The sequence below is a fragment of the Sinohyriopsis cumingii genome, chromosome 15, assembly GCF_028554795.1.
Source record: "Sinohyriopsis cumingii isolate HCF-2022 chromosome 15, ASM2855479v2, whole genome shotgun sequence".
Taxonomy (NCBI): Eukaryota; Metazoa; Mollusca; class Bivalvia; order Unionida; family Unionidae; genus Sinohyriopsis; species Sinohyriopsis cumingii.
In genome coordinates, this window is record NC_142975.1 from 38756534 (window position 1) to 38783322 (window position 26789).

The window sequence follows — 26789 nt, forward strand, 5'->3', positions numbered from 1 at the left end:
ATGGCCCAGCCATATGATGCGACATTGGCGGAGGAGTGTGACCATGCTGGGAATCTTGGCACATTTAAGTACCTCATTATTTGTTACTCCATTGCTCCAGGTGATCCCGAGTATGCGTCGGAGGCATTGCATGTGAAAGACACTCAGTCTTTTCTCTTGTAAGGCATACAGAGTCCAGGTTTTGCTAGCATACAGGAGAGTGCTTAGCACACACACAGGGTACACGGAGATCTCAGTGTTCAGGGGCAGCATGCTGTTGTTCCTCACTCGAGACAACTGGAGAGAGTGTTTGATGCCTTTCCAATCCGCTTGTTAGCTCAGCATCGAGTGAGAGGTTGTTGGTGATGGTAGAGCCGAGGTACGTGAACTAACTGACTACCTCTAGTTTATAGTCGATGATGGGGGGGGGGATCTGCGTCCTGAGCCATCATGGTTTTTTTTAGGCTGATGGTCAGCCCAAACTCATCACATGCTTTAGCAGTGGTCCATCAGGCGTTGTAGTTCAGCTTCTGTGTGAGTGGCTAGAGCAACATCATCTGTGATGAGCATGTCCCTGATGGTTGCTTCATGCACTTTGCTCTTTGCCTTCAGTCGTGTCAGGTTGAACAGTTGGCCGTCTGATCGCGTGTGCAGGTAGATACCGAAGAGTGTGGTGGAAAGGACGCAGCCCTGTTTTACTTTGCTGTGGATGTCGAAGGGGTCGGACGTTGAGCCATCGTACTGCACTGTGACTTTCATGTCATCTTGGAAGGACTGGATCACGCTTAGCAGATTTGGAGTGCATCCAATCTTTGCCAGGATTGTGAAGAGTCCGTCTCTGCTGACCAGATCGAATGTCTTGGTGAGGGCTATAACGGCGTGGAAGAGTGGTCTGTGTTGTTCTCTGCATTTCTCCTGCAGTTGCCTGACGAAGAAGATCATGTCGATTGTGGACCTCTCTGCACGAAACCCGCACTGCGACTCTGGATACACTCTGCTATCTAGCGTCTGCAGCCTGTTCAGGATGACGCGTGCGAAGAATTTACCCACGATGCTGAGAAGGGATATGCCATGTAGTTATTGCAGTCGCTTCTGTCGCCCTTGTTCTTGTACATGGTTACGATGTTGGCGTCTCTCATGTTCTGAGGCAGTGCACCAACATCCCAGCACTGGCAGAGGAGGTCGTGCAGGTGTGTGAGCAGCACGCTGAATCCGTACTTGATCACTTCTGCTGGGATGCCATCCTTCCTTGTGGCTTTACCTATGGACAGTTTCTCTAAGGCCTGCTTTAGTTACTGCCACAGTAGGTTTCACGTCCAGTTCGGCCTATGAGAGGGGGGTATCAATGACGTTTAGGACATCGTTGGTCACGTGGTTCTTTCTGGGTACAGTTCAGAGTAGTACTCCACCCAACGCTCCACCTGCTTACCCTTGTCGTGGATGGTATCGCCTGCGGAAGACTTCAGTGGTGCTGTCACATTCTGCGTGGGACTCATTGTTTCTTTCTGTCATAGTACATTCTTCTGATGTTTTTGATATCTGCTGATTACTGGATGCGCTGACAGAGCTAACCTCTGCACTTTGCTTCTGGTAGACCTGTATGCCTGTAGTGTCTTCTGGCGGGGGTCGGGGGTCGCTTGTTTTCCAGGTGAGCACTGTGACGCTCTTCTATGGCTAGCATGAGTGTGGCGGAGTTAGTCTCAAACCGATCATTGTTCTATGACTGCTTCTTACCAAAGATCCGTGTGGCTGTGCTGTACAGTCTCTCTGATGTGATCCCATCTCTCTTTGGCACTGCCGTTGGGAGTTTCTGAATCAAACGTCTTGGAGAGGGCATATGTGAATTCCTCAGCCTTGTCTGAATATGACGATCTGCTCACATCAATGCGTGGTATACCCTCTTGCCTACAGCGGTGAATCTTCTTCGGTTGAAGCTTCATTTTGTAGCACCCTAGCGAGTGGTCTGTGTCGCAGTCAGCGCTGTGGAAGGTAAGGGTAAGAAGCACATACACTTCATGGCAGACTTTCTCGTAATTATCAAGTTCAGCTGGTGCCAGTGTTTGGACCGTGGATCCCTCCATGACACTTTATTTTGTGGCTTTGTTTGAAATAATGAATTGGTGATGCAGAAGTTGTGGTACCAGCACCTGTCTAGGAGACGCTGCCCGTTCTAATTTATCTTTCCAATGCCAAACCTGCCAAGACAGGAGTCATGGTCGGTACCCACCCTAGCATTAAAGTCGCCCAGTAATATCAAGTTTTATTCCTTGGGATTTTTGTCGATGAGCGAGTCTAACTCGTCGTAGAACTCATCCTTCGTATATGCGGTGGCGCTTAGTGTGGGAGCATAAACGCTGATCAGGTTGAGAGGCTTGGCGGTTGTGGTGCGTATGCGGAGAGATAGCAGTCTTCAGTTTCCTTGCTGACAGGTTAATATCATCCCCAGCAGGGATTTCCTGACGGCGAATCCAACACCAATCTCTCTGGCTGTGGCAGAGCTCTTTCCTGATCAGAAGAACGTGTAGTTCTTTTCTTTGAAGGACCCGGAATCTAGTAATCGTGTCTCCTGTAGTGAGGCGATGTCGACATGGAGTCTTGCAAGTTCGTCGTTGATGACTGAAGTCTTTCTTCGCTGTTTGCCTGGAGATCATCTGAGAGCCCTTTCAGCATGGTCCGGATATTCCAGGTACGTATACATATCTTAAGGATAAGATGTTTCCTTGTTGGTTTTCTTTTGCTATTTCTTGGTGCAGTATTTGCAGTCCGCTTGTCAGGTACTGGAGTACCTTAAGCCCTACGCACCCAGCAAGGCAGGCGAACAATAGCGGGACGGCACCTTATTGGCTGGTGGGGGGGGGGGAGGCTGCCCAGCTTGAGGCGGGCGGTAGCTGTCCATTGAGACATGTTGGTCTCTCCCACCGTCGGAAGCAACCCCTGGCGTCTGACTCTACGCAAATCGAGCGGTGACTTATAACCAGTAAATTGTTGGTCCCCGTATTGTGGCAACGCTCTGAAGTGAAACTGGAGTGTCCTCTCCAGGGCACAAGCCTGGGCAGGGTGATATGGAGAATCAGTTGTTGCCCATGCAACTGATCCCCCCTCTCCACGCAGCTGATGGATCCAAAGGAAATGACAAGCTGATACGTCATGGCACCAGCGATGTCGCATGAGTTGCCGAGATGACACTGAAAGCAATGCCATGTCGCCGTCGGGACTCCATCTCCGGATTATCTGTTGGGCTTACTCCCTTAACCTTTCCCATAAGATGGTATAGTTGCAAGGCAGCGAATGTTTGAAGTCGGAGTTTACCTTATCCTAGATGGGCGACCACCCAAGGTTGTTCAAGTTTTCTAAGACGGTTAGTAAACGGTGTCGGCGAATTCCAACGTTTTCGATAGGCGATAGACTCTGGCCTATAACCCAACATAAATGTCCAAATATAAAAAATTGGGTGACAAGGGTCAGAGGAAACTCGAACTAAAACATGTACTGACCAATGGTCACAATGTCAATACTGTCTCTATTTATCTATATGTATAGTTTGCTTTTGTTTTGTGGGTTTTAACGTCATGTTTCAGAACATGATAGGCTATTCACGGGGTTCAGTATAGTTGGTGGAGAAGTAATACGGGAAGAACCACAGACCCCAGGGAAGCTACTGGCAAGCTATCTCACATACAGATATTGACCAAACTAAGACTCGAACCTAAGTTGATAGAGGTGAGATGTCAGTGATCTGTAAAGGCTAACGCCTTAGACCAGTCGGTCATCCGGTGTTTAGACATGTACTGATTGTCAAAATGTCATATCTCTCTCTCTCTCTCTCACACACACACACACACACACACACACACACACACACACACACACACACACGAGAGAGAGAGAGAGAGAGATGTAGGGATCTATGTAAGAGTGCACATATCACAGTAATGTAAATAAATGTACATTTTTCCCTTGGAACAACGTGGTATTTTCGTTTAAGGCAGTAATGGCAACCCAGCCCCCGAAAAAATGTCAGTGATACAACAGATGACAGTTAAAGAAAGTTTTCACACACAATAATACTTGCCTGGAGAATCCGGTCACTGATCCCGGTACATCTCGCATGCTAAGCGAGCGCTCTACCATTTGAGCTAATCCCCAACTCTTTTCAACAAGTTCCATGCGTCATCACCAAGACAAGAACGGTATCCGTGAAACGAAACAAGATGTTCACTATAATCTTCGAAAAATATCGGCGAAGCAACAGTTCCAAGTTTAAAATTACAAAGTTTAGAAAATATTTGTCAAAAATGTGGAGAATCCGGGTATAGATCCCGGCATCTCTGGCATGCTAAGCGAGCGTTCTACCATGTGAGCTAATTCCCCACGGATTAAAACAAACAAAATGTGTCATCACCAAGACAGCAACGGTATACGTGTAAACGAAAAAAGCTGTTCATAACCTTCAAAACTACGTACTCACTTCCACAAAAGAACGCGCTCTCATCCTCATAAGAGAGAGAGAGAGAGAGAGAGAGAGAGAGAGAGAGAGAGAGAGAGATTCCATAATTGAATACAAGCCTCGTAGAGAATACTGGATTAGGTACTGGATTGTTGAAATGAATTCACACATCATTTACCAAAAATCGACGTGTGAAAAAGTTAATAGAAAATATAAACTGCGAGCATGAAGAAGAAAAATGCAAAAGAAACATTTGGAGAAGTATGGTATCCTTGCCAGCATGCTAAGTGAACTTTTACAACCTCGGCTAATTGCCTAATTCCTGTTTATAGCATAATAAATGTGTCATCGCCAAGACAAAAATAAATAACCTAAGCTTTACTGACCTATCTTTAAAAGACGGTTATTTTATTATTTCACATCAAAGTGTCAATTACACTGGACAACAAATTTTTACAAAAGTCATATTACTGAAATAAAATTAGTCAATTCTTATCAATTTTTATGTGCTGAACACGAATATGACAGTCAAATTGCAAAATTGGCTCTAGTTTTTTTGTAATCTGCAAGAAATTAATGTTTACATAACGAAATGCATTCCAATAGTAAAAGGTCAACTGTAATAGCCTACCTATAAAAAATCAAGTCATTGACTACATCTTAGATTTCTTCGCCTGTCTCTTGTACAGCTGTTCGGGAGCATCTCTGAGGAGTGTCCAGCAGTAGTCAGCCAGCATTGTAGTGGACCATTTTCCCTGGTATCTTTGTTCCATTGTTGCGATATCTTGATGAAAACGTTCGCCGTGTTCATCACTAACAATACCACAGTTGCTAGGAAAGAAATCCAAATGGGAATGAAGGAAGTGAATCTTTAGAGACATATTGCAGCCAAGTTTCTTATACTTCATCAACATGTCTTCTACTAGTTCCTTATAGTTTTCTGCCCTAACATTTCCGAGGAAGTTTGTAGAAACTAGGCGAAAAGCATTCCATGCTTGTTTCGCGTCACCTTCCAGCAAGTTGTTGAACCGGTCATCTTTGAAAAGCTCTCGAATCTGAGGACCCACAAAAACTCCCTCTTTAATCTTTGCTTCGCTGAGTCGAGGGAATTTTTCATGCAAGTATCGGAATGCTGGCAAAGTCCGGTCAATGGCTTTCACGAAGTTCTTCATCAAACCTAGTTTGATGTGAAGGGGTGGTAGCAAGATTTTCTGAGCCTCAACCAGAGCTGGGTGTTGGATATTCTTCTCTCCAATGGCTACATTCTGCCTGTGAGTCCATTCCTTCCTCATGTAGTGCATTTCCCTTGCTCGGCTATCCCACTCGCATAAGAAACACATGTATTTTGTATATCCTTGCTGCAGTCCCATTAAAAGGGCAACTACCTTCAAATCACCACAGAGGTGCCAGCTGTACTTGTTATACTCAATGGAATTCAGTAGCTGCCTTAAGTTATCGTATGTCTCTTTCATGTGGACAGCATACGCTACTGGAATAGATGGAAGAATGTTTCCATTGTGCAAAAGCACAGCCTTGAGACTCAGTTTCGAAGAGTCCACAAATAGTCTCCATTCTTGTGGGTCATGAGTGATTTTTAAAGCATTCATGAGGCCCTCAATATCGGAACAGAATATCAGATTACTTTCCTTTCTGAAGAAAGGCTCCAATTGCTGGTGGCGCTTTCGATATGCAGTAATTGTGACATCTTCTTCTAGAAGATTCCATTGTTGGAGTCTTGATCCTAGCAATTCTGCCTTGTTCTTTGATAAGTCCAAATCACGAATCAGGTCATTTAGTTCTTCCTGTGTTATTCTGTGTGGGGTTGATGATGCACCACAGTGAAAATCTGGATCACTGCATGCTGATGGACCAGGAGAAGAACAGGTCGACTCACCTTTGTCTTCGTCAGATGAATCAAGAGAATATTTTGCTGGAGGTTCTGGAATAGGAAGTCCCTCACCATGTGGAACTGGTCTCAATGCAGACGGAATGTTTGGGTAGACTATTCTCGACTTCTTTCGCTTCGTTATTCCGCCGGAAAGAGGAGGAACCAAGCAGAAGTAACAGTCATTTAGGTGGTTGCTTGGCTCTCTCCACACCATTGGGACTGCAAACGGCATTGATGACCTTTTGCAATTCAACCACTGTGAAAGCTGTGTTGTACATGTAGCACAGCATATATGCAGAGCCCAAGGCTTGTCTTGGTCACCAACCTTGCATCCGAAGTAAAGATGATATGCCTTCTTCACTTGAGAATTGATACTTTTCTTCTGGTTGGCAAATGTCACTTCCCCACAAATATAGCAAAAATTGTCCGCGGTATTAACACACTTTCGAGGCATTACTGTTCTTTATTGTACGTAAATGGATAAAATAATAAGTTTTATGTAACAGTAGCTTGCACTGTCTCGCACAACGTCTAAAATATTTTAAATGCTGAACCTATCTGATTGGGCTTTATATAGTACACTGCTTACGTCAGCTTCAGCAGCCGCCTGGCATTAGTATAATAGGCCTACACATGTATAGTACACTGCTGACGTCAACTTACTTCAGCAGCCGCATGGCATTAGTATTGCATTGCATCAGAAAATGATGCAATCAACTGTGGATGATGTGAGCATGATGGTATTATGCAATGTTACATCATTATTCCGGATGTTGCTGCAGTCCTACTGGAGAAATTTACACAGTGAAACATAGAAAATGAGGTATATGAATATCTTCAAAACGAGAGCCAATACAAATTTTTCACGGTTATATTCGTGTTCGGCACACCAAAATACTACAGATTAGGGCCTTTTCAAGTCAGTAATGATTTCACTGTTGACCAGTGTTATATAATTTTAATCATGTTGGGCTTGTTCATATCAATGTTCGCAAAGAATTGACACACAAATAAAAACAATACATAGGTCAATATATAAAATACAACTTGTTTTGAAGCCCCATAATTAATTATAAGAGATGTTGAAATGCGTTCCATGTGTGTACGATCACCACTTGTTAAGAAAACTGTTCTATTGTTTAGTTTGAAAAAGACATCAACAACAAAATAAACAATCAAATATCCCCCTTCCCCATCAAAAGTAGCATTTCTTCATTCTCGTAATTTTACATTCTACTACTATATTTCCTGTGTTATCATAGTTACAATGGACATGTGCGAAATTGGGTGTTTTCTATTGGATCTTTTATTCTTATACTCTCGTAAGGATATTTTATGAATGAAAGTAATATTGTTTCTATTGATTCTTGTATTATTACACTATACATATAAATATACCACATACATTAAAATTAATATGGCTATTGAAGTGTTGATAATAATTTGTGATCCGTTCCTGGCACAATAATACGCAACATGAAGGCTAAATCCATGAACTTCTTAAACCTGAATCCCATAAATCATATATACTATGTATCTTTTAGAACTACACAAATAAATACATTATCTAAACGTTTTAAATGTACAGCTTAAAGGGTTCTGCATCTTAATCCAAGTTTCCCATTTTGCAAGAAGTTCCACACGTACAATATCGTTTGCTACCAACGTGTCAACTTGCCGCTAGAACGGGATTCCCAAGAAATTCCCTGTCGTATAGTTTGTTTCTAAATTCTTTAGTAATTTTTTCCCATAAAAAAGACGATGTAAACACATTACATCATATTCATTGTTGTTTCTCTTCCAAATAAAAGCTTATTTTTTTTGTAAAATGTGCAAGATCGGTTTAGTTTGCTTAATATCTCTTGCCATTTATTGGCATTGTTACGCTGAATTTTATAAAGCTAGCTATAAACCTGACATAATTACTCGACTGAACTGCTGACGGAAACAGTCCAAAGTAATGCGATTTCATTTCTATAACCCGATGGTTAAACATGTTTGTTTGGTGTTTTGGTTGTAACGACACTTTTAACGCTTTCTTGGCTATATCATTTGGATAGTATTGGAGATTAAAGCTAATTGTTTCTTTGCCAAGGATGCGTAAATGAATCAAGGACTCGGGCTGGCCTGGTTGGATTCAGAACCGACAAACATTGAAATTGTCCGACACTCTGACACCTAAACTCTCGTTGGCAAAGGAGAACATCATGATAATCCATTAATCCATAATTAATTTATATTTAAGCTCATTCCTAAGTATAATAAAACATCGTTGACAGAAAAGGAAAAGACAGTTACTGGTCTGATGAACCTAAATATAATGTAAAATAAGGACTATGCAAAGATCTGAATGGGTCGAAGCTTGTGCTATGATATGTAACATTAATATCGGTTCTGTCTATTTGGTGATTGTTTCATTTACTAATATTTAAAGACTTATGTGAATTTGTGAGATTTATGGTCTTGTATTAATTAGAGTATAATTATTTATTCAGTGGACACGTTGGACTTTCCAGTTTACAACAGTAGTTGTTTGGATATCTTTGGAATCGGGGGAAACTTATGACTCCTAGCGGGATTCGTGCCAGGGTGAGACATCGCCAGGTCAAGAAATCCCTTTCTGTGTTACAATATTCTCCAAACAACGACTCCCACAACGAATACACATTCACAAAAATTAAACAAAGCGATAAACTGAGAGGAAAATGCAGATAGTACATTCCATATGTTTTTTACGATATTATCATGGTTTTCCATTCCAAACCCCAACCCCACAACCATGTAAAGCAAATGGGACTATCATTAAATAAAATCCAATTATTTAACAACAACGCAAAACAGTTTTTAAAATATTTCGTAAATACAAATTTAAAAATAAAACTTTAATAATTTATTGTTATATTTTATTTGGGAATATGCCAATACCAGCGAGGTTCTTCCATAAATAAGTCAACAAGATGTATTGTTTAATATACTACAACAACTATAACCCTATCTACTACTACTACTACTATTGCTACTGCTACTACTACTATATTACTCGCTTTGTTCGTATTGAAGGTATGTATGTCACGTTTTTTTTTCTTCTTCTTTTTCAATTCTGTCGATTAGGTAATACTTTAAAAACCAGGTTGTCAAATAAGTTCAAACTGTTGTAGTACAAACTCACTTGAAATGAACTAATCATAATCTTGATACTGGGCTTTAATGCAGTGTAAAAGTAAAATGAAGTGGGTTTTTTCGTCTTCTTTCTTTCTAAATGTAGTACAAAATCTTTCACCTCTACGTATTAATATATCGTGTCCCTTCTATTAAATCACCATGGACACTTTGTAGAATTCAAAAAAGGAAACACAGACCTTTGGTCCCTTGCACTAATATTATTCAGTATAGAAGTGTAGACCGATGATTCACAAGCACTAGGCCGTGGATCCCCGAAGAACCGAAGGGTTATTCGAAGTCAGCATACAAGTACAACTATTAGCATGTAGAAGTCCGCGAAATTTCATTTAAAGTTAAGAAGGGTCCTCATTCTCGAAAATGTTGTAAACAATGTTTATAGTTATTAATTTTCCTATATAACTGAAGTTATCTTCACGATGCTGACTTTATTTTGTCATTACAGAAATTAAATTTTGACTATTTTATTATTTCCCCACTAAAATACAAGTTTCAGTTTTTAATCGTGATTTGCCTATTTTCATAAACTCATAGATGACATTATACAAACATGAATGTATACGTTTTCTTGTCGCAGCATGACGTCAACAATACCCGCGCCATGAATGACGTCACGAAGAAGCAGGGTAGTAACCAAGAGAGCTAGCTAGCTTTCAGGTCTGGATTACATTTGATCAGTTAAAAGAAGCAAATTTTTATAATCATGAAAACGAAATCGATGAGATTTCGATGGATGTCGAATTTAAAAAAGTGGGTAGTAAATAACCTGTGCTGTGTTGTAAGGAAGAAGAACAGAAAAAGAAAGCGATGCGAAGGTCTGGAAAGTGCTGATGTGGTAAGTATGACAAAATACATCGTCGTGTCTGCGCGCGCGAAGAGAGAGAGAGAGAGAGAGGGAGAGAGAGAGAGAGAGAGTATTGAACAATGAACACATATTGCAGTTCCTTTTAACTGGGGCCTGTTTTTAAACAGTTAGTCACTTGTATAGAAAGAACATAATGTAAAGAATGCGCTGTATCGTCTTCGTCTTTTAGAATTCTTCAGAAATTACATTGGTTTATTATTTATTTATTTATTTATTTATTTATTTATTTATTCTCATAGGCGCTTATATCCTTATTGATTGATTGATTAGCACTGGCAAATCGGCCCTCTCACAAGCAGTATATTTAAATTATCGTAATAGTTCAAGTTGCAATGGGTCAATGTCATATTCTACTGGAGTTAAACAATTTCTAACTGGAATGATTATGTAAGATATCGTTTGGTAACTGTAAATATTTCATGAAATATGTTAATACAAATAGTTACACATATAGAAATCTTTTTAATTAGGTCCCGATGTGTGCAATGAAATCGTATTAATATATTTTAGGTGAGTAATTAAAGTTGAACTGTGTAAGTTACATCAAACTCAGTCTCTATGTTATATACTTCAAATATAGGTTTTATCCCAATCTTTAGCGAAGGGGGTATAGTGATGGCGTCTGTTTCTCATAGTCTGTCCAGAACTCTTAAATTACGTGGTTGAAAGCCACAAAACCTAGTACTTAAGTTGTTTATATAATTAACATTTACAAAATGTACTTCATATTTTAACCCCATCCCTTTGACACTGGAAATCATGAAAGATGAAGTATTTAAAAACATACATTTGCAGTGAAATATTTAAAGATATATTGAGCAAATTTGTTATTTTCAAGCAGGCAATGAAAACATACAGTTTATATCATAGTAAGCGAAATACAATCTCCGTGTGACGGCTTGGGACTTGAACGGGTCGGCCGACCGGGGTGGGGGAGGAAGAACTTGTCGTCTAAATGACAGAAGATTGCAAAGAGAACTATGGATTGTTAACTGACTGGGGCTAAAATTCACACCAGGACGTAACTGACTCCTGGAGTCAAGTACTTTGCTCGAGATATTACGGCTTAAAATCTTTGCTGGCCCAAGCCGTTTTCAAACCGCAACTCAATGTGTGTAATACACATTTTCTTTCTACTGAATATATGAGCTAGACAACTTGTATTTTTTAGACGAAACGTCATGAAGTTTTTACAATGTTTCGACCAAATGAACATAACCAGTTTTTTTTTTTAAACTTGAAAATTGGAAAACAGAAAGGAAATTTTTCCCTGTTAATATCCAACAGTAAACACTATAGAAATTGTTAAAAGAGCTTATGGTTTCAACAATCGGATACCTTTATAGCATTGCGTCGAATAAATACCCACATACTTTATTCTTTCCAATTGTTATTTCAGGATAAATGTGGTGACGTGACAGCCTTTTCGGTGATAGATCTGAGTACGATCACCTCTGCAGACCCACCGTCTTCCCGTCATGCTGAGTAAGTTAGGAATGGCTCATTTCTGCAGCATTTTTTATAACTCACGAATTGCCAATGCAAACTTTATCTGTCATCCACCGTCTATCAGTCAATTGAGTACATTATCTCCCTTATGAGCCGCGGATTGTCTCCCCATGTTAGGTAGTTTATAATAATGTAAGGCAGAACCAGGGCTTTATGCATTTTAACTTATTGTAATGAACGCGTTGCCGATATAAATGTGGAGTTCTAAAATACGAAACACAGCAGTGTTGTTCTACTTGTTATTGGTATTAATAATAACTAGCATCAACTGAACAGGAAAAAGACTTCAGATGTTATTTACAATGCGTTGTTATACAAATGCCTACTGTGGGAAGGAAACTCCTTGTTAGACACGGAAACAGACTTTATGATCCTACAAATTATGTCTTCTCCCGGGACACCTGTGGCTGGTTACGTAATCTCATCTGCTGGGTTTCGCTCGTGTGGTTGAAAGATAATGGTTTAACACCTAAACAGTTTCCACTGTATCGTATGTAAAAATGCCATAAAAAGTTATTACTTTTCGTTTTTCATGCAAGTAGAATGGAATTATTAGAAAAAAAAAACGAAAATGAAACTATAATAAAGTGATAAAATGGCCCAGAAAATCCCGTTTAACAAATACTGCTACCTCATTGTGTCGACATAGATGTGTCAATTCACCTGAATCGTCGTGAAACTACAAGATAGCATTTAATACCCTCTTTACATTGATCAAAGTTTTCACTACCATTTCTTTTCTATAATTCCTATTCTCAGAACATTTATTTTTCTATAATAAACGCGCTGTCTATAACGTAACCAAGGTGATGCAAAAGTTGTATCATGAGTATGAGTCGAGTACGGACAATCAATCATTTCAAAATTTAGTATTTTATATCGGATAATTAATAAATAATATCAAAGGTACAGGTGCATTTTGCATGTTCATGATTATCCTTCTCTTTAATTGTTGACATTTTTGAAACTTTTTCTTTTACTACAGAGTTAATTATTTAACACTATGTTAACTAAAATGTGTAATTTTATTTACTAGAAATATGTTACTCTTTTAACTGATTTTCATGTATTGTATGTTAAAGCGTGATACTGAAAATGAAACAGGATTTAAAATTAAAATGAATTTAAAATATTCTTAAACTCATTTATCATTTATTTACTATCAGCTTATTCAAAATGTGCGCAATTTGTATTATAACAGAAATATGAAAAGGCACATATTAACTTCATAACATTGGATTTAAACTGTGATTAACTCCTGCTGATTTTATATCATAAAAAATGACGCCTACTCAAAAACAGATTCACAATCTTTTATCAGAACATGTGTTATCATACAACGATAATTATTTAGGAAATTTAAGGATGAATAGATTCCAACATAATACGTATTTTAATATCATTAATATATATTTTTATTTCAATGCCTCGCATGCGGAATTTTCAGCGTATTACATGCAGTATGTCATACATCCACGGAGTCACTGACACCCCGGTTTATCTTTTAAATTGTTTTTATTAAGTCATGTTTCTCCTATATTAAGTAACTGATCACATTACATTGGATAACATTTTACTACCTCTGAATCCAGCCATCTTGGATCAAAAAGGTCTTTATGTCTATGGTGTCGCTCTACAGTTTCGTATCTTTTTCTAGCATTAGAACGTGAAAGAAAACAAATTCCCATGTTTTCCTCACTGGCTATACTGGCTACTTAAAATGACCTTGTATATATTAAGCATTGTTGAAAAGAACTTTTGGTTCCGTTTACCTATTCTGTTTGATGGATGTGTTTATTTTGGGTTATAGATTATTCAGTTTGGCCTTAGTTCAGATGTGCTCTTATAAAAAATAAGAAAAAAAAAACACTTCTAGCTCCTCTTGATCGTTCCAAAAGGACGACAATATCCAAACTTTGATATATCATCCAGACGGCTCCATTTTAGATCCAAATCACTTTTAAACTGATTGCAGAGGTGCAGACGATATGAAAGCCACAATGTGGTTGTGCCGATTTCCATTGCATGAACTACATATCAAAAGTGAGTTCAAATTGGCATTTAATAATAACCGCGATACAAAAAGAGCTATAATTAGAGGAAATGAGTTAAGAGTAACGATAGTGACCTGGAAATTCTACCAGTGAAAATGTTAATTGCCGTTCGAAGTCATATGTTAGGAAAAGGAATCAGTACGATAATTTTAAAAATATTTATCAATTGTCCGGAGTCTTTTAGAAAAATATTGTATGCATCATATCAAACAACTTTTGAACTTACTGCACCGCTGTAAATGTGAGTGAGATAAGTTAAGGTATAAAATATCTCAAGATGAATTGGTATGTTCGAAGAACAGATGAGCACAGGGCAGCGAAAGCGAAAACTGGTTTTAACCGGATATAACGGTGGGCGCCTGGCGGGTGGAAGGGTGATTAACCTTTTAAAGTTGCTTCCAGTTGTCTATATAACCCATAGTCAGAAATACATTTTACGTCTTTCCGGGAGGAGTGATGTTGAGGTAGGAAAGAAAGTTATCCTAATGCAACATGATCAGGTAATGTATTTGTCTGAGATTTCTTATGTTTTTATTTGTTCCGTTAATAACCTTGTGCTGTTTCGTTCTTCCAGTTTAGAAACAGAAATTGCAAACTTGAAGCTACAAGACCTGCATATAGTAACACCGCTGGGTGTTGGAGGTTTTGGAAGGGTAATATTGGTAAGTACTTTATTCTCCAATTTGTGTTTCTCCTCTTTTTGTCCCCATCTATAATCCTGCATGTCGTAGGAACAACTAATGAATGTAGGCGACGCGGTGGGTCATTCGTTTGGCGTGAGAGGCTCAAGATCGAAAGAATACTGCTTCGAATCCTACCATAGGATGATCCAGGTCGGGTACATTGTATTGTCCTTGAGCAAAGCCCTTTACTTCAGTGTTATCATGTAAAATATCACATCCAACTAAAATCCTCGTATCTTTAAAGAAAAGTGGGATATATCAAGTTTGTTCGTCTGTCCATCATTCACTCTTTTCCAGGTAGGTCACTTTTAATCCCTATACAATAACAGGAGTTGGTAGAGTCACATATCATATAAACTAATCATGGGACATATATTTTGTTCGATCAAGGCTTCACTGTATCAGCTGATTTTTTTAAGGCTCGGGATCAAATTTGGCATAGACAAACAAAACCTCCAATTAGTGGTTCAAAAACATTTGCAATTGCACGTCCTTTATCCACTGAAACTATAACCCTGTTTTGCAGATAAAGAATATGGCAGGCTTTTCAGGGCATGAGTACCTCATAAACTACTACATTTTCTTTCGACATTTTGTTTTTAATCTAGTTGTTATTAGGATAATGGTCGCACGAAGCAAAAGCGGGGGATCTCGCTGAAAATGGATGCAGTCGAACTGCGTAGAAAGCAATAAGAATGAAAGGAAAAACATAAATCATGTTTGCGTAGTAAATTATGATGGTGATTCATAGCTAGCAAAGACGTTGAAATTAATCTGCATAAAAGACTACTACGTACTACTTTACTGCAGACGCTGATTTAATGGAATCCGCTATGTTGACGTCAAAAGGATGAAACTTGGAATTATAAGGATTAAATGATTATGATTTGGTTGGATTAACGTACGTATTTTATTAATCACTCACAAATCTAACACAAATCACTCAAATTTTATTTTTTGGCGACTGATTGGGTACAAGTTACACTTCCATAAATACTCATCGATTATCATTTGATCCTAGAAAAAATCAATAAAGTCAACGGTGAGAATCGGCTTATGGATAATGTGCCTTGATTGTAAGTGACTTTGGTTGTAGTACGTCAACACAACACTGTGAAAATGTACTACACAAATACAAGATTTGAGTGAAGACAATACCTTTAAATTGTACAACACAAATAAAAGTCTTCAGAAAAGACAATACCTTAAATCGTACAACATAAATGAACGTCTTGAGGAAAGACAATACCTTGAAATAGTACATATTACGTATGTGAATAATTTTCAGGTGCAGGAAAACAATAACAGCAAAGATACGTATGCTCTAAAGATCCTCAACAAGCAGCACATCGTAGCAATCGGCCAACAAACACAGGTCCTGAACGAAAAGAACATTATGGCGGAATTGAGATCAGATTTCATTGTAAGGTAAGGTTATGAATTTTATTTTCCATGCTCCCACTGCTTGTAGATGTCCTTAATACGAGATGTTGGTGTCGTTTTGTCTGTCCAATTGTCATTTTTTATTATGCTCTCTTTAGGACGATTGCCTAAATAAAGAAGGAAAGAAATTCAATTGCAAGAGGAAGCCGTAGACATATTTACATACTCTTGAAAAGGATATGAAAACTGCTTATTCATCATTTTGAACTTTCTTTTTGACAAAATCCTTGTTAGCACGTTGAAGCAAAATCGGTTTCAAGTAGACGAACAAAACCTGGTACGCACGTTATCTTCTTAGCATATTAAATGCAATGACCACTTGATGTAGACAAAAGAAATTCGGAAAGCTTGTTGGTATGCATTACGGAAGATCGACCTAGTGTTTCATGTCACTTGATCATTCTCAAACTTGGAATAGTTTTTTTTAACTGTTTGGGTCTATACTTTGTTTGGTTTGAGCTGTTTGGGTCTATACTTGTATTGGTGTGAACAGAATGGGTCTATACTGGTATTCATTTACAATCTTTGGGTCTATACTTGTACTGCTTTAAACACTTTGGGACTATACATTGTTTGGTTTAACTGTTTGGGTCTATATTTGTATTGGATTGAACGATTTGGGTCTATGTTTGTATTGGATTGAACTGTTTGGGACTATATTTGTATTGGTTTGCATTGACTGCGTCTTTACATGTATTGGTTTAAACTCTTTGGGTCTACAGATGCATTGGTTTGCTATTGAGCCATACGTATTATCCAAACGAAAACCGAATTCATTTCACTTCGGATCCCATTTGCACAGTAATTATTTTCTAGGTTGCATTAAGTTTTTCACTTCAGTGAATTCTCCATGGTATCCAAGCATTGTTGTCAATTAAAGCTGGACAAAATAGTAAGTGAGCAGTCATTTTTGGGTCACTCACTTTTAGGAAAGACGGTAAATGTTTAGTTGTTATGCTTATTTCGAGGCAATTTACTTTATAAAGTTTCAATCTATTAAATAGGGGTGTTAGATAGGATTTGTTCATTAAGAAACAGTAAATTTGTAAAAGGTGAGAATCATTAGATTACATTAACTATTATGATTGTGAACATACTGAATTAAAAGAAATGAAGAAAAAGTACACAAACACGTGCATCACGTTTGCATATTGCGCAAGGAGATCATGTCAGAAAATTACTTGTCCACCGAGATTCGCCATAGTCCAACACAAATTGATCTTCTCATGTGCATAAATTCCATAGGATGAGAGACAATAACAATTAAGCAATCGTGCTATATTAAGACATGAAATCCTTGGCCTATAAAGACGTTACAAACAAGTCGGGTATGATATAATATAATTAAATGCATTCCTTTTAATAAAATATCGAGTCTCACGTGGAAGCTGCAAACGAATAATCAAAACTCATACAAATGACAAAAGCGTCATGAAAAAATTTAAGAATCTTATCGACATTTAGACCTGACGAAAATTCAGTAGCTATTGTATCCATTTAAAATTATTGTAATTAAGGCATCTTCAGTTGTACATGTTAATACAATTATAGTATTTCGTAGATGATAGTTATAAGGTAGGTATCTTCAAACAACAGATATGGAGCTATGTTTCTTTCACGATTTTTTTATTCCAGGTTGCATAAAACGTTTAAGGATGATGAACATCTGTACCTGTTAATGGAGCCTTGTCTTGGAGGCGAGCTGTTCACCTTGTTAAATGAAGAGTAAGTTAAACAATTTTATACACTGCTGATTTAGATTTTATTACCGTAATTGTTTGTTTGTTTTTCAAGAAAGCTACCACTTAAAGGATGGTGTTAAAATCCAAATTGAAATGAATAAGAAACATCAACTAACACTTTCGTACGTGGCACTGTAGAGGTCATCTTTCTCTTATAGGTGCACAATAATTTGATGACACAAACGTGCATATTTATGTCATTATAAAAATTATCTGAAGAAACGGATATCGATTTTACTGCATTTATTGTACTTGTGCGTGTATACTTGCTATGGATGGCGGCGCTAATTTTGTAACTCGTGTTATCTAGCAGCTGTGATTTCTTCCTTGCACACTGTTTTTACCATAAGTTTCCTGTTGAAACAAACATTGGCTACTTGTTACATTCAGGTAATTTCAAGTGACCCCTTATTTAAATGAGAGACAAAATGGCTTTTATCCCTCAAGTTTAGGACACTATTAGCAGTACTGGCCGTGTTTGTATTATACGCTTGTATCATTTTATAAATTCATCATTATTGGGCTTTCTTCAAACCTTACAACACGATCACGGGAATTAATTAAGGACAGGAAACTAAATTTTCTGTCAAATATAATCGCGATCCGGTTGTCTACGTGATATACACGCATTAGTCACATCAGCTGTAACAAATTCTTTTTTCAAGGTTAAAGGTTATCCTTATAAACAAAATTAATTAATTTTGTTGTTATTTAGATATAACACTCATTGAACAAATGTGACAACATTATTTACTTTTATTCCGCTTATTTTCTCACAAGTACAGTTTGGGTGCTACGACTCGACCTCCTACATCACTGCCTTAATTAACATATACGTATTAGTTATAAATATTTTGAACTAATGTCACGTGACTCTCGACGTTATCATTTCAATACACAAAACACGTAAAAATCATAACTGTAAAATTGCTTTTATAAGAGTTGCAGATGCTGAATTATTCTGGTTATATAGTTATTTAGATTTTCATAATTTTATTTAGACCCTGTGAATAATAGAAACGGCGAGGAACTTAAAATATTTGATGAATATGACTTTTGAGAAAAGGTTCACGTTTTGTATTTTCTGAATGCAAAATATTTGTTGGAGGTGTGAGTTGTTGATATTCTCTGGAAGGAGATGAATGCCCTAGAATGGTCTGATGGCTTTAATATAAATCTTCATAGAACGCAATGTATGTCGACTTTGACCAAAGCCCAATGCTATGCTCCTTTACGCTTCTAAATTTGTTGATTTTTTGTTATAGAAAGAACTTTAGTCATACAGCTGCAAAATTCTACACAGCCTGTATAGTAGAGGCACTCAGCTTCATACACTCAAAAGGAATCATCCACAGAGATCTACAGCTCGCAAACGTACTCCTGGACTCCAAAGGATATGCAAAACTGGCATGTATACCTACACATTTATACTCTCATATATGTAACCCTGGCTCCAGAGCATGTACTCTCAAATGAATATTCCTGGACTCCAAAGCTTATGCAAAATTGATTTTATATATTTTTATATTTGTACTCTCAAATACGTATTTTTGGACTGCAGAGCATGTGCAAAATTGTATGTATACTGTTACGTATATCTGATTTAATTCATATTTATTTTAATTTAATTGTTTGTCAGTTTTAAATTTTGCATTCTATTATATGCTATTATAATGTAAATTTTTTCACTGGAAATAATATTTTTCCAGGAAATCAGTTGACCTGAATCATTCTTTCATAAACACCAGGATTTGACCTAGAACCTAACCTTGATTCAAAAGTAGTAGCAAACACGTATATAAGTTCTATTTTTATTTTAAAATGATTGTTGTCAAGGTCATGATTCAATATGTAAACAATTTTATTTTATTTTATTCTAAGAGTAAAACCATTCGCCTAATCAAGGCCATATTATGTGCACGTGATTTTTTTACATGTCAACACGGTCATATGGCGCTGTGTTTCGCAATTTTTCCATTACTGTGCATCCGTTAGTTTCAATAAAGATGCGTAGGGAGAGATTTCTGTTTTTGGCTTTTTAGACTGATGTTAAGTTATTTCGTTATAGCCAGATTTTGAATTATAATTTTCTTCAAATCAGTTAGATTTCAAAAGAATTAATTATTTTTCCTCTGGAAATATTTTGAGATGTGCTCAGACAGACGTTTTGAAAAGACATTGCTTACAAATTTAATTTGGATTTCCAAGACCGGTGTCATAAATTTTATTTCTATAAATAACTGTAGACTTCAACACTACAGAATGCAGCATACGACATCGTCTTCCATCTTGCATTCTTCGACGGGATTCGAACGTGAAATCAGTAGTACATTTTGTTATTAGGACTTCAAAAAATTTATTCTTTGATAATTCTCGGATTAATTTTGGATTTGATTCTATAAAACCGTAAGTTCATATTTTTTTTTTTTTACAGAATTTTTCCAGGGAAATAAATTAATGTATTTTTATAAGCTTGTTGATATCACTCTTTCTTCTCTTACTGTTTATTCGAGCCTAAACTAGTAACATAAGAATACTTCTATATTTTGCTCTCAAATACATGCTCCTGGACTACAGAGAAGTGTAAAAATAATATGTATACCTCTAATGCTACTTTGAAATACGTACTCCTGGACTACAGGGCATATGCAAAACTTATATGTATACCTATACATTTTTACTCTCAGATACGTACTCTTCGACTCCACAACATATGCAAAACTGGTACACATATATATATATATATATATATATATATATATATATATATATATATATATATATATATATATATATACCTCCACCTTTTTACTCTCAAATACGTCCGCTTGGACTACAGAGGAAATGTAAGGCCAGTATGAATATCTCTTGATTTTACTCCCAAAAAGTAATGACTTATACTATTCCTATTCACTGAGGCAATTTACATTCTTCTGTCGGATCGAATTTTAAATAATCATTATAACTGTCTCAATATATATCACGAGTTGATATGAAGTTGCTGTTGTCATAAATATAAACAACACGGTAAGTCAAGAGCATGACCATTTCTTGTTCGGTTTTATTCCTTATCCCCACTCCAGGACAAATATATGTAGCTAACGCTTTGTCCGTTTGTCTCCACGTAAACCCTCTTTGTCAATTCTAAGGTCCGCAGTATATCTATAAAAAATGGATGTATTTCTAAGAAACCTGAAACACATATTGGACTAGTGGCTCATATCTGCCTTATGGTTTTCACAGTGCTTCATTTCCAATATTTGTAAAATCTTTCGGCAGTTTATCCTGTTGATACATTTGCTGGTTATAAAAACCTTTCCAAATCACAACTCCAAAGTCGTTTGAGATATATGAATGATCTTTGGTAAATATTCCAAAATCGTAATTCGGTTGTATCTTCTGCATTTCATTAATTTTTTGTCATTCCTTCCATTATCCCCGATTTAGTTGCAGGGTCTTAACACTAAGATCTTGTCCAAAACGTGTATGATACACTTACTGGACAAGCGTTATAAAGGTACAGTTCCATATTCAAAGTTCTTCTATTAAATCACGTGAACATTTATCTCCATTTGTCAGATCATTCGTCCATCAATCACACATCCATTTTTGGAACATAACACATGCTCCTAGTCAATTTCCTTTATATTTTGTAGATACGAGTGTCCTATCTATGATTTCTATGATTAATAATTATGTCCCCTAGCAGACATTTGGCCTGGGAAGGAATGTAGATGACTTCATGTTTTTGTTTCTTCTCTCCTATCCCCGATGTGATACAGAGGAGTGGAAATATGACATCATCAGTTACTTCAACTGCATGTTCTTAAATATATTTCTTTGGCAGATCATAATTCCCAAACCGATTAAGATATTTCACCACCACCCAAAAACAATAAAAATGATACACATGTGGAACAAATCGACTTGAGATACTTAGATTTTTTTCCCTGTTCAATATTTTTTTTTATGTCGCCTTATGGTAGTGGCAACCCATGTCTTGCTTGTTATAGTAGAATGGTACCCAAATAATGATTCATCCTTTGATAAGTACAAGTCTACAACAATTTGCACCATACATGTTTGAACTGTAATCTTTACACATGAATCTGATGTGCGTCAAAACCAATTTTAGAAACTTGGTTTTGATTCATCTAGCCTTACAATGAATGTACTGGATTTCATCAAGTATGTAGAAAAATGAATGAAACATACGGCATACTTTTAGTCAATACTCTGAAATGGTTTTATTCCCATAATGATGTAAATAATTGCCTTCAACTCTCCATCAATAACATTCTTTGGTCAAACTTTCCTTTGCATTTTAGATATGTAAGTGGAAGGCATATTCTAACATTGATGAACTTGTGGCCTTGCTCAGTTAGCCCTTCGTGTCTCTATGACACGTTAAAACTGAATCTTATACATCGCGCTCTTATTATTAGTTTTTCATTCTTTCATTTTGATAATAAATATTATTTCTTTATCTGGTTAGAAAACGTTATGTAATATTGTTTATTCTTTTCTTCCATAGATTGGCAACTTTTTGTTTCATAGCACTAATTTAAGTTCCCAGTGTCATCCACAAAGTAACAGGGGATTCGTAAAACCTTTAGAGAAATAATTTGCAACACATGTCGGATTGATTTAGATCGCATTCGGTGAATCAGTGATAGATCATCCACATCCTCACGCATGGGTTTGTTAGGTAATCATTTCACCTTTCATTACTTATAGTGGATATTGTCAAGTTAAGGTTACTAAGTACTTTCCGAATACACTCTGCTTTTCAGCTACATGTAACACATATCATTTTATGCGTTTTTTTCTCTCAATAGATTGACTTCGGTATGGCCAAGAAGGTCGGACCAGGAAAAAAGAGTCAGACGATGTGTGGAACGCCAGATTATATAGCCCCTGAGATCATTTTAAAACAGGGACACGACACAGCGGCAGATATTTGGTCCTTGGGAGTTCTTGTTTTTGCTATGCTTTCTGGCCGGTAAGAATTGACAAACACTGTGTACGGGAGTTATAAACGGTTTGCTGTGCACCAAAACTCGCCTGTGCCTGCAATACATGCATTTAAACAGGACAAGAGCCTCTGGTGTTTTTCTACAGCTGAATTCGCAATAGCGCACATGTCAAAACAGTTACCGCTGCCGCAGTCATGTATGAATGATTAAGTTACGCCTCTTCGTAAAAATAATATAGCATGCTTAATATATAAAAAGAGAATCTAGTTGTCTACCCACGTCTTTCTTTTACAAAAACGTACATCTTTTCTATCTGAACCGAAAGTAACGAATACAGTAAAACTATAAATCTATTTAAATGAAAATTTAATTTATACCGATTTTGTATTAACCTTTAGAAAAATCTAGGAGACTAGAAATCAAAATTTTCCTTTTACGTATGTAATTCTCTAGAGATTTTAATTCGACTGTCATGTTTATAAATTAAATATCGTAAGCGGGTAGTGATTATATTGCGTGGAAGATACCACGATTCCATAAATTGCCGAGTTTCTCCGAGTTTTGATGAGACGACAGATCACGTGGTCCCGTGACACAATACTAGCCAGTCCTCGAATACAAACATAAACATGGCGAACGAGGCAGACAGGAGGAGACCACATTTGGGTTACACATTCAAAAGTTGAATCTACTGTCTGATATAATAGTTTATGTACTATACTAGTCAGTGCTAAACGAATTGTTTTAGGCACATGCAGAACACACAGTACTAATTATACGGAAGAACTGTAAACCAGTCTAGAAATTGTTGAAAAAAGTAACAGTATTTACGGGTTTGGTGGTCCATAATTGGTTAATAATGAAAATTAAAATTTTAGGAAAAATATATTTTGAGAGCTTATTCTATATGTAATTTTAGAAAAATATAGACAAATTTCTACTGATGCAATTTTAGCATTCTTACAAGCTTGACTCAGGAGTACTCGATAATGAAAGTAGCACCTGATTCATTTGGTACAGAATCAATAATATCTGTTTCATGCACATATATGTAAACAAAATGCCGCAGCTCATATGGTGTTCTCCACACATAACCTTGCACCAAGGTTAGATGTGCATGGAGAATTATAGGTCTCATCATCAGCACCCAGAAATTTAAGTTATTGAATTTTGAATATGATGGTGTTTCCATATGTTTACTATTGGAGTTGAATTAGTACCGTGTGTCCTGCACCGGGCTGGTGACTTAAATAAACTCAAGCCCCGACTGAAATTCCACAAGCCCGGACAGTTCATACCTGTCAACTCTTAAGCCAGGAGAAATACCTCCCGATATCGTATTATCTCATTAATTTTTCTCAGCGAAGTCCCGATTATGACATTATGTCTGTCAATTTTTCATTTGTCAGAAGAAAAAAGCCCAACCCCAAACCATTTATAAATAGATATATTAGCTTAAATGCATTCCTTTTAATAAGATTAGCTTAAACGAATGATCACTGTGAAATTTTCTCTGCAAACAAAATCGCATCTCCATTTCCGCCAAAGAAACTCGGCCAGTTAACACCTGACATTCCTCCGCCGTATATGTAAAGTTTAATCACTATGATTCAATTAAAACAAGGAATAAAACAAAATATACCATGCAGCATATGTGCCCTTAAAGAACTAATTCAGAATAAATAGTTTATTCAGCAAACAGTGTTACATGGATTAAGACTTAAACCTAAGGAAATAAGATGGGGAATAAAACGTGAAAAAAGCAGCTGCCACGTGTACGGTAACTTGTGACTGCAGATTGGAACAGTTAAAATGAAGTCCATGGCATCGTAAGTAACAACAAAATAGGCATCGTTTATTTGGCAATCAATTGATGGTGCTTTCATACGCACACTGTCGAACATGGTTTCTTTGAAGTATGTCTGAAGGTCAGTCGTTTTCACAAGATCAATGCAAGGATAAGGATTATGTTCATTAGTCACACCGGCTTTATTGTTTGCTTACTTGGATCAAAACGTTAGCTATTTTGCAATTTAGCCAGAGCTGACCAGAATATGCAAACCGGGCTTGTCCTGTAGGAATAATAAGGCGTCTCACAGGGAGAAAAGGCATGTCCCATGGGCCCTCGCACATTGGGGCAAGGGCTTGGGTCAATAATCTCTTCTCCCCCCACCCCCATCCCAGTTTATATTGTCAGCCAGTTAATGTGAAACTTTGACCTCTTTTCTTTTAATCGCTGCTATTTAAACTGCCAAACTGATAGTTTTTATATCAGTTCCAATCGTTACAGGTTAACCGTTTATGCATACTACATGTAACAGGCGTACACTGAAATGTTTATGTTTTTAATTTTTAATTTTTTTAAGATTACTGAAGATTTTGTTTTCTCGAAACACGACAGGTTTACAATCCTATTTTTTAGCAAAGCTTCCATTTGATTAAAATCAGATCTAAATTTCACATAGGACAGTGGTGGTTTGATTTAGGTTGTGCCGTGTTAAGGAATGTATGTCAACCTCTTGAAAATACATTTACTTATTTGCCCAGCGCGATCAAAGTTTCCTCAGGCAAACAATTTTTGTTTCGACAAGCCCGACGGGCACCCCACTTTGAATACAGGATGGGCCGAAGCTCAAACCAGATTGGCCCAGGGTGTCGGGCTATCAGATTAGTTTTTAGCAGTGCTGGTGTTGATAAACGATCTGTGAATTGATTGTTTACAATTTGTGGTCACTTTCTCGGCCTTCTGCCTATTTTCATAACTCATACGTTTAACACTTTTCCCAGGATTTATAACATCCAAAGGTATGTCTGGAACAGCGCCAACTTTTAGTCTAGGCCTAGCATTTGCGTATCCTTGAGCTTCCATTTTTTCATGATCCCTCTCGTAACATTCCTTTTAGAAATGTAACGAGCACAGAGTGCTGTATGGTGTTGCTTTAAAATCGACTCGTTTGTAATAATGTATCCATTCTTTCATTATGCCTTTATCTTTCGGAAAAGAAAAAAATGTTGTCCACAGGCTTTTCTTAATGTTCTATTACACCCGTAAGCAACGCAAAACGGCATTGTCTTTTACTCTGGCAACTCCCACTTGAGTTGCTGGAGTCGCTACTATGACGTCACATCCCAATAGTAACCGAATAGGCGCGTTCTTGATTTTGCTATGATTTCTGTCTGTTTAGGTTATCCTTTCTGTACATATTTATAAGTACCTAGTAAGCACATGAAGTTGTTTATCTTTCAAATATTGTATTTCGTCTTCCAGATCCTTATTTGCAGACAAGGATGATAATGACATGCAGATATTTAATAATATCATAAAGGGGATCAATGATGTTCTCTTCCCAACCGAAATTAGAAAGATCGCTGAAGATTTCATACGGAAATTGTGCAGGTAAGAAGGAGATATTCTGATGTCTTTGCAAATAATAAAAGAAACATTTCTAAAGGTCTCCTACGGAAACTACACATATCTGAAAGGGATCGGTGCTGTTGTCCACCGAAGTGACATAGGAACACTGTAAATTCTATATGGAAACTATACAAGGAAGAAGGTATTTTCGTCTTTGATTTCAACGTGCTAGTTATATACCAGAAATGCTATTTTAAAGGAGTTGAACGATGGCTATAGTCTGATTAATATAAGCACCGAGAACATAACGAAGACAACAAACATCTAACCTCCAAGCAAACAAAACCAAAAACCTACTCGATTTTAAATTAACACATTTCCAAAGCTCCGATTGAGAGCTTATCTCTGGATTCTGGTTAAACACTATTAATGATACAAAGAAAATAAATTAATAATTAGGTAAGTCCCAGTAAATGAGAGCGGTGCACCAACTAAAGATTCTCTTATCTCAATTCACTAGATATAAAACTCTGCCGAAGGGGTTTCAGTGTTTGTATACGTGAAACTATACCTCTATGCTTTCATTTGATTCTAGACAATTTGAAAAAGGGGAAAACACCGTTGACCATATCACAATATATGAAGCGCTAGACTTTGCATTTTTATGA

The 26789-nt window shown here is 37.1% G+C and overlaps 1 protein-coding gene across 1 annotated transcript; it reads left to right on the forward strand.

The window, feature by feature from the left end:
- On the forward strand, positions 1-26789 carry LOC149781642 (cGMP-dependent protein kinase 1-like). The gene is made up of 8 exons (XM_089934994.1): positions 1-158; positions 14497-14584; positions 15894-16033; positions 17684-17773; positions 19056-19197; positions 22629-22792; positions 26035-26163; positions 26717-26789. The coding sequence occupies exons 1-8, from the start codon at positions 1-3 to the stop codon at positions 26787-26789; spliced, it is 984 nt and encodes a 327-aa protein (XP_089791120.1).

Excerpts from the sequence above, each read along its gene's own strand:
- LOC149781642 (XM_089934994.1), top strand. The coding sequence starts at position 1 with ATGGCCCAGCCATATGATGCGACATTGGCGGAGGAGTGTGACCATGCT. Across the intron at positions 19,198-22,628 it reads CCAAAGGATATGCAAAACTG|ATTGACTTCGGTATGGCCAA; the intron begins GCATGTATACCT and ends TTCTCTCAATAG. Across the intron at positions 22,793-26,034 it reads TTTGCTATGCTTTCTGGCCG|ATCCTTATTTGCAGACAAGG; the intron begins GTAAGAATTGAC and ends TTCGTCTTCCAG.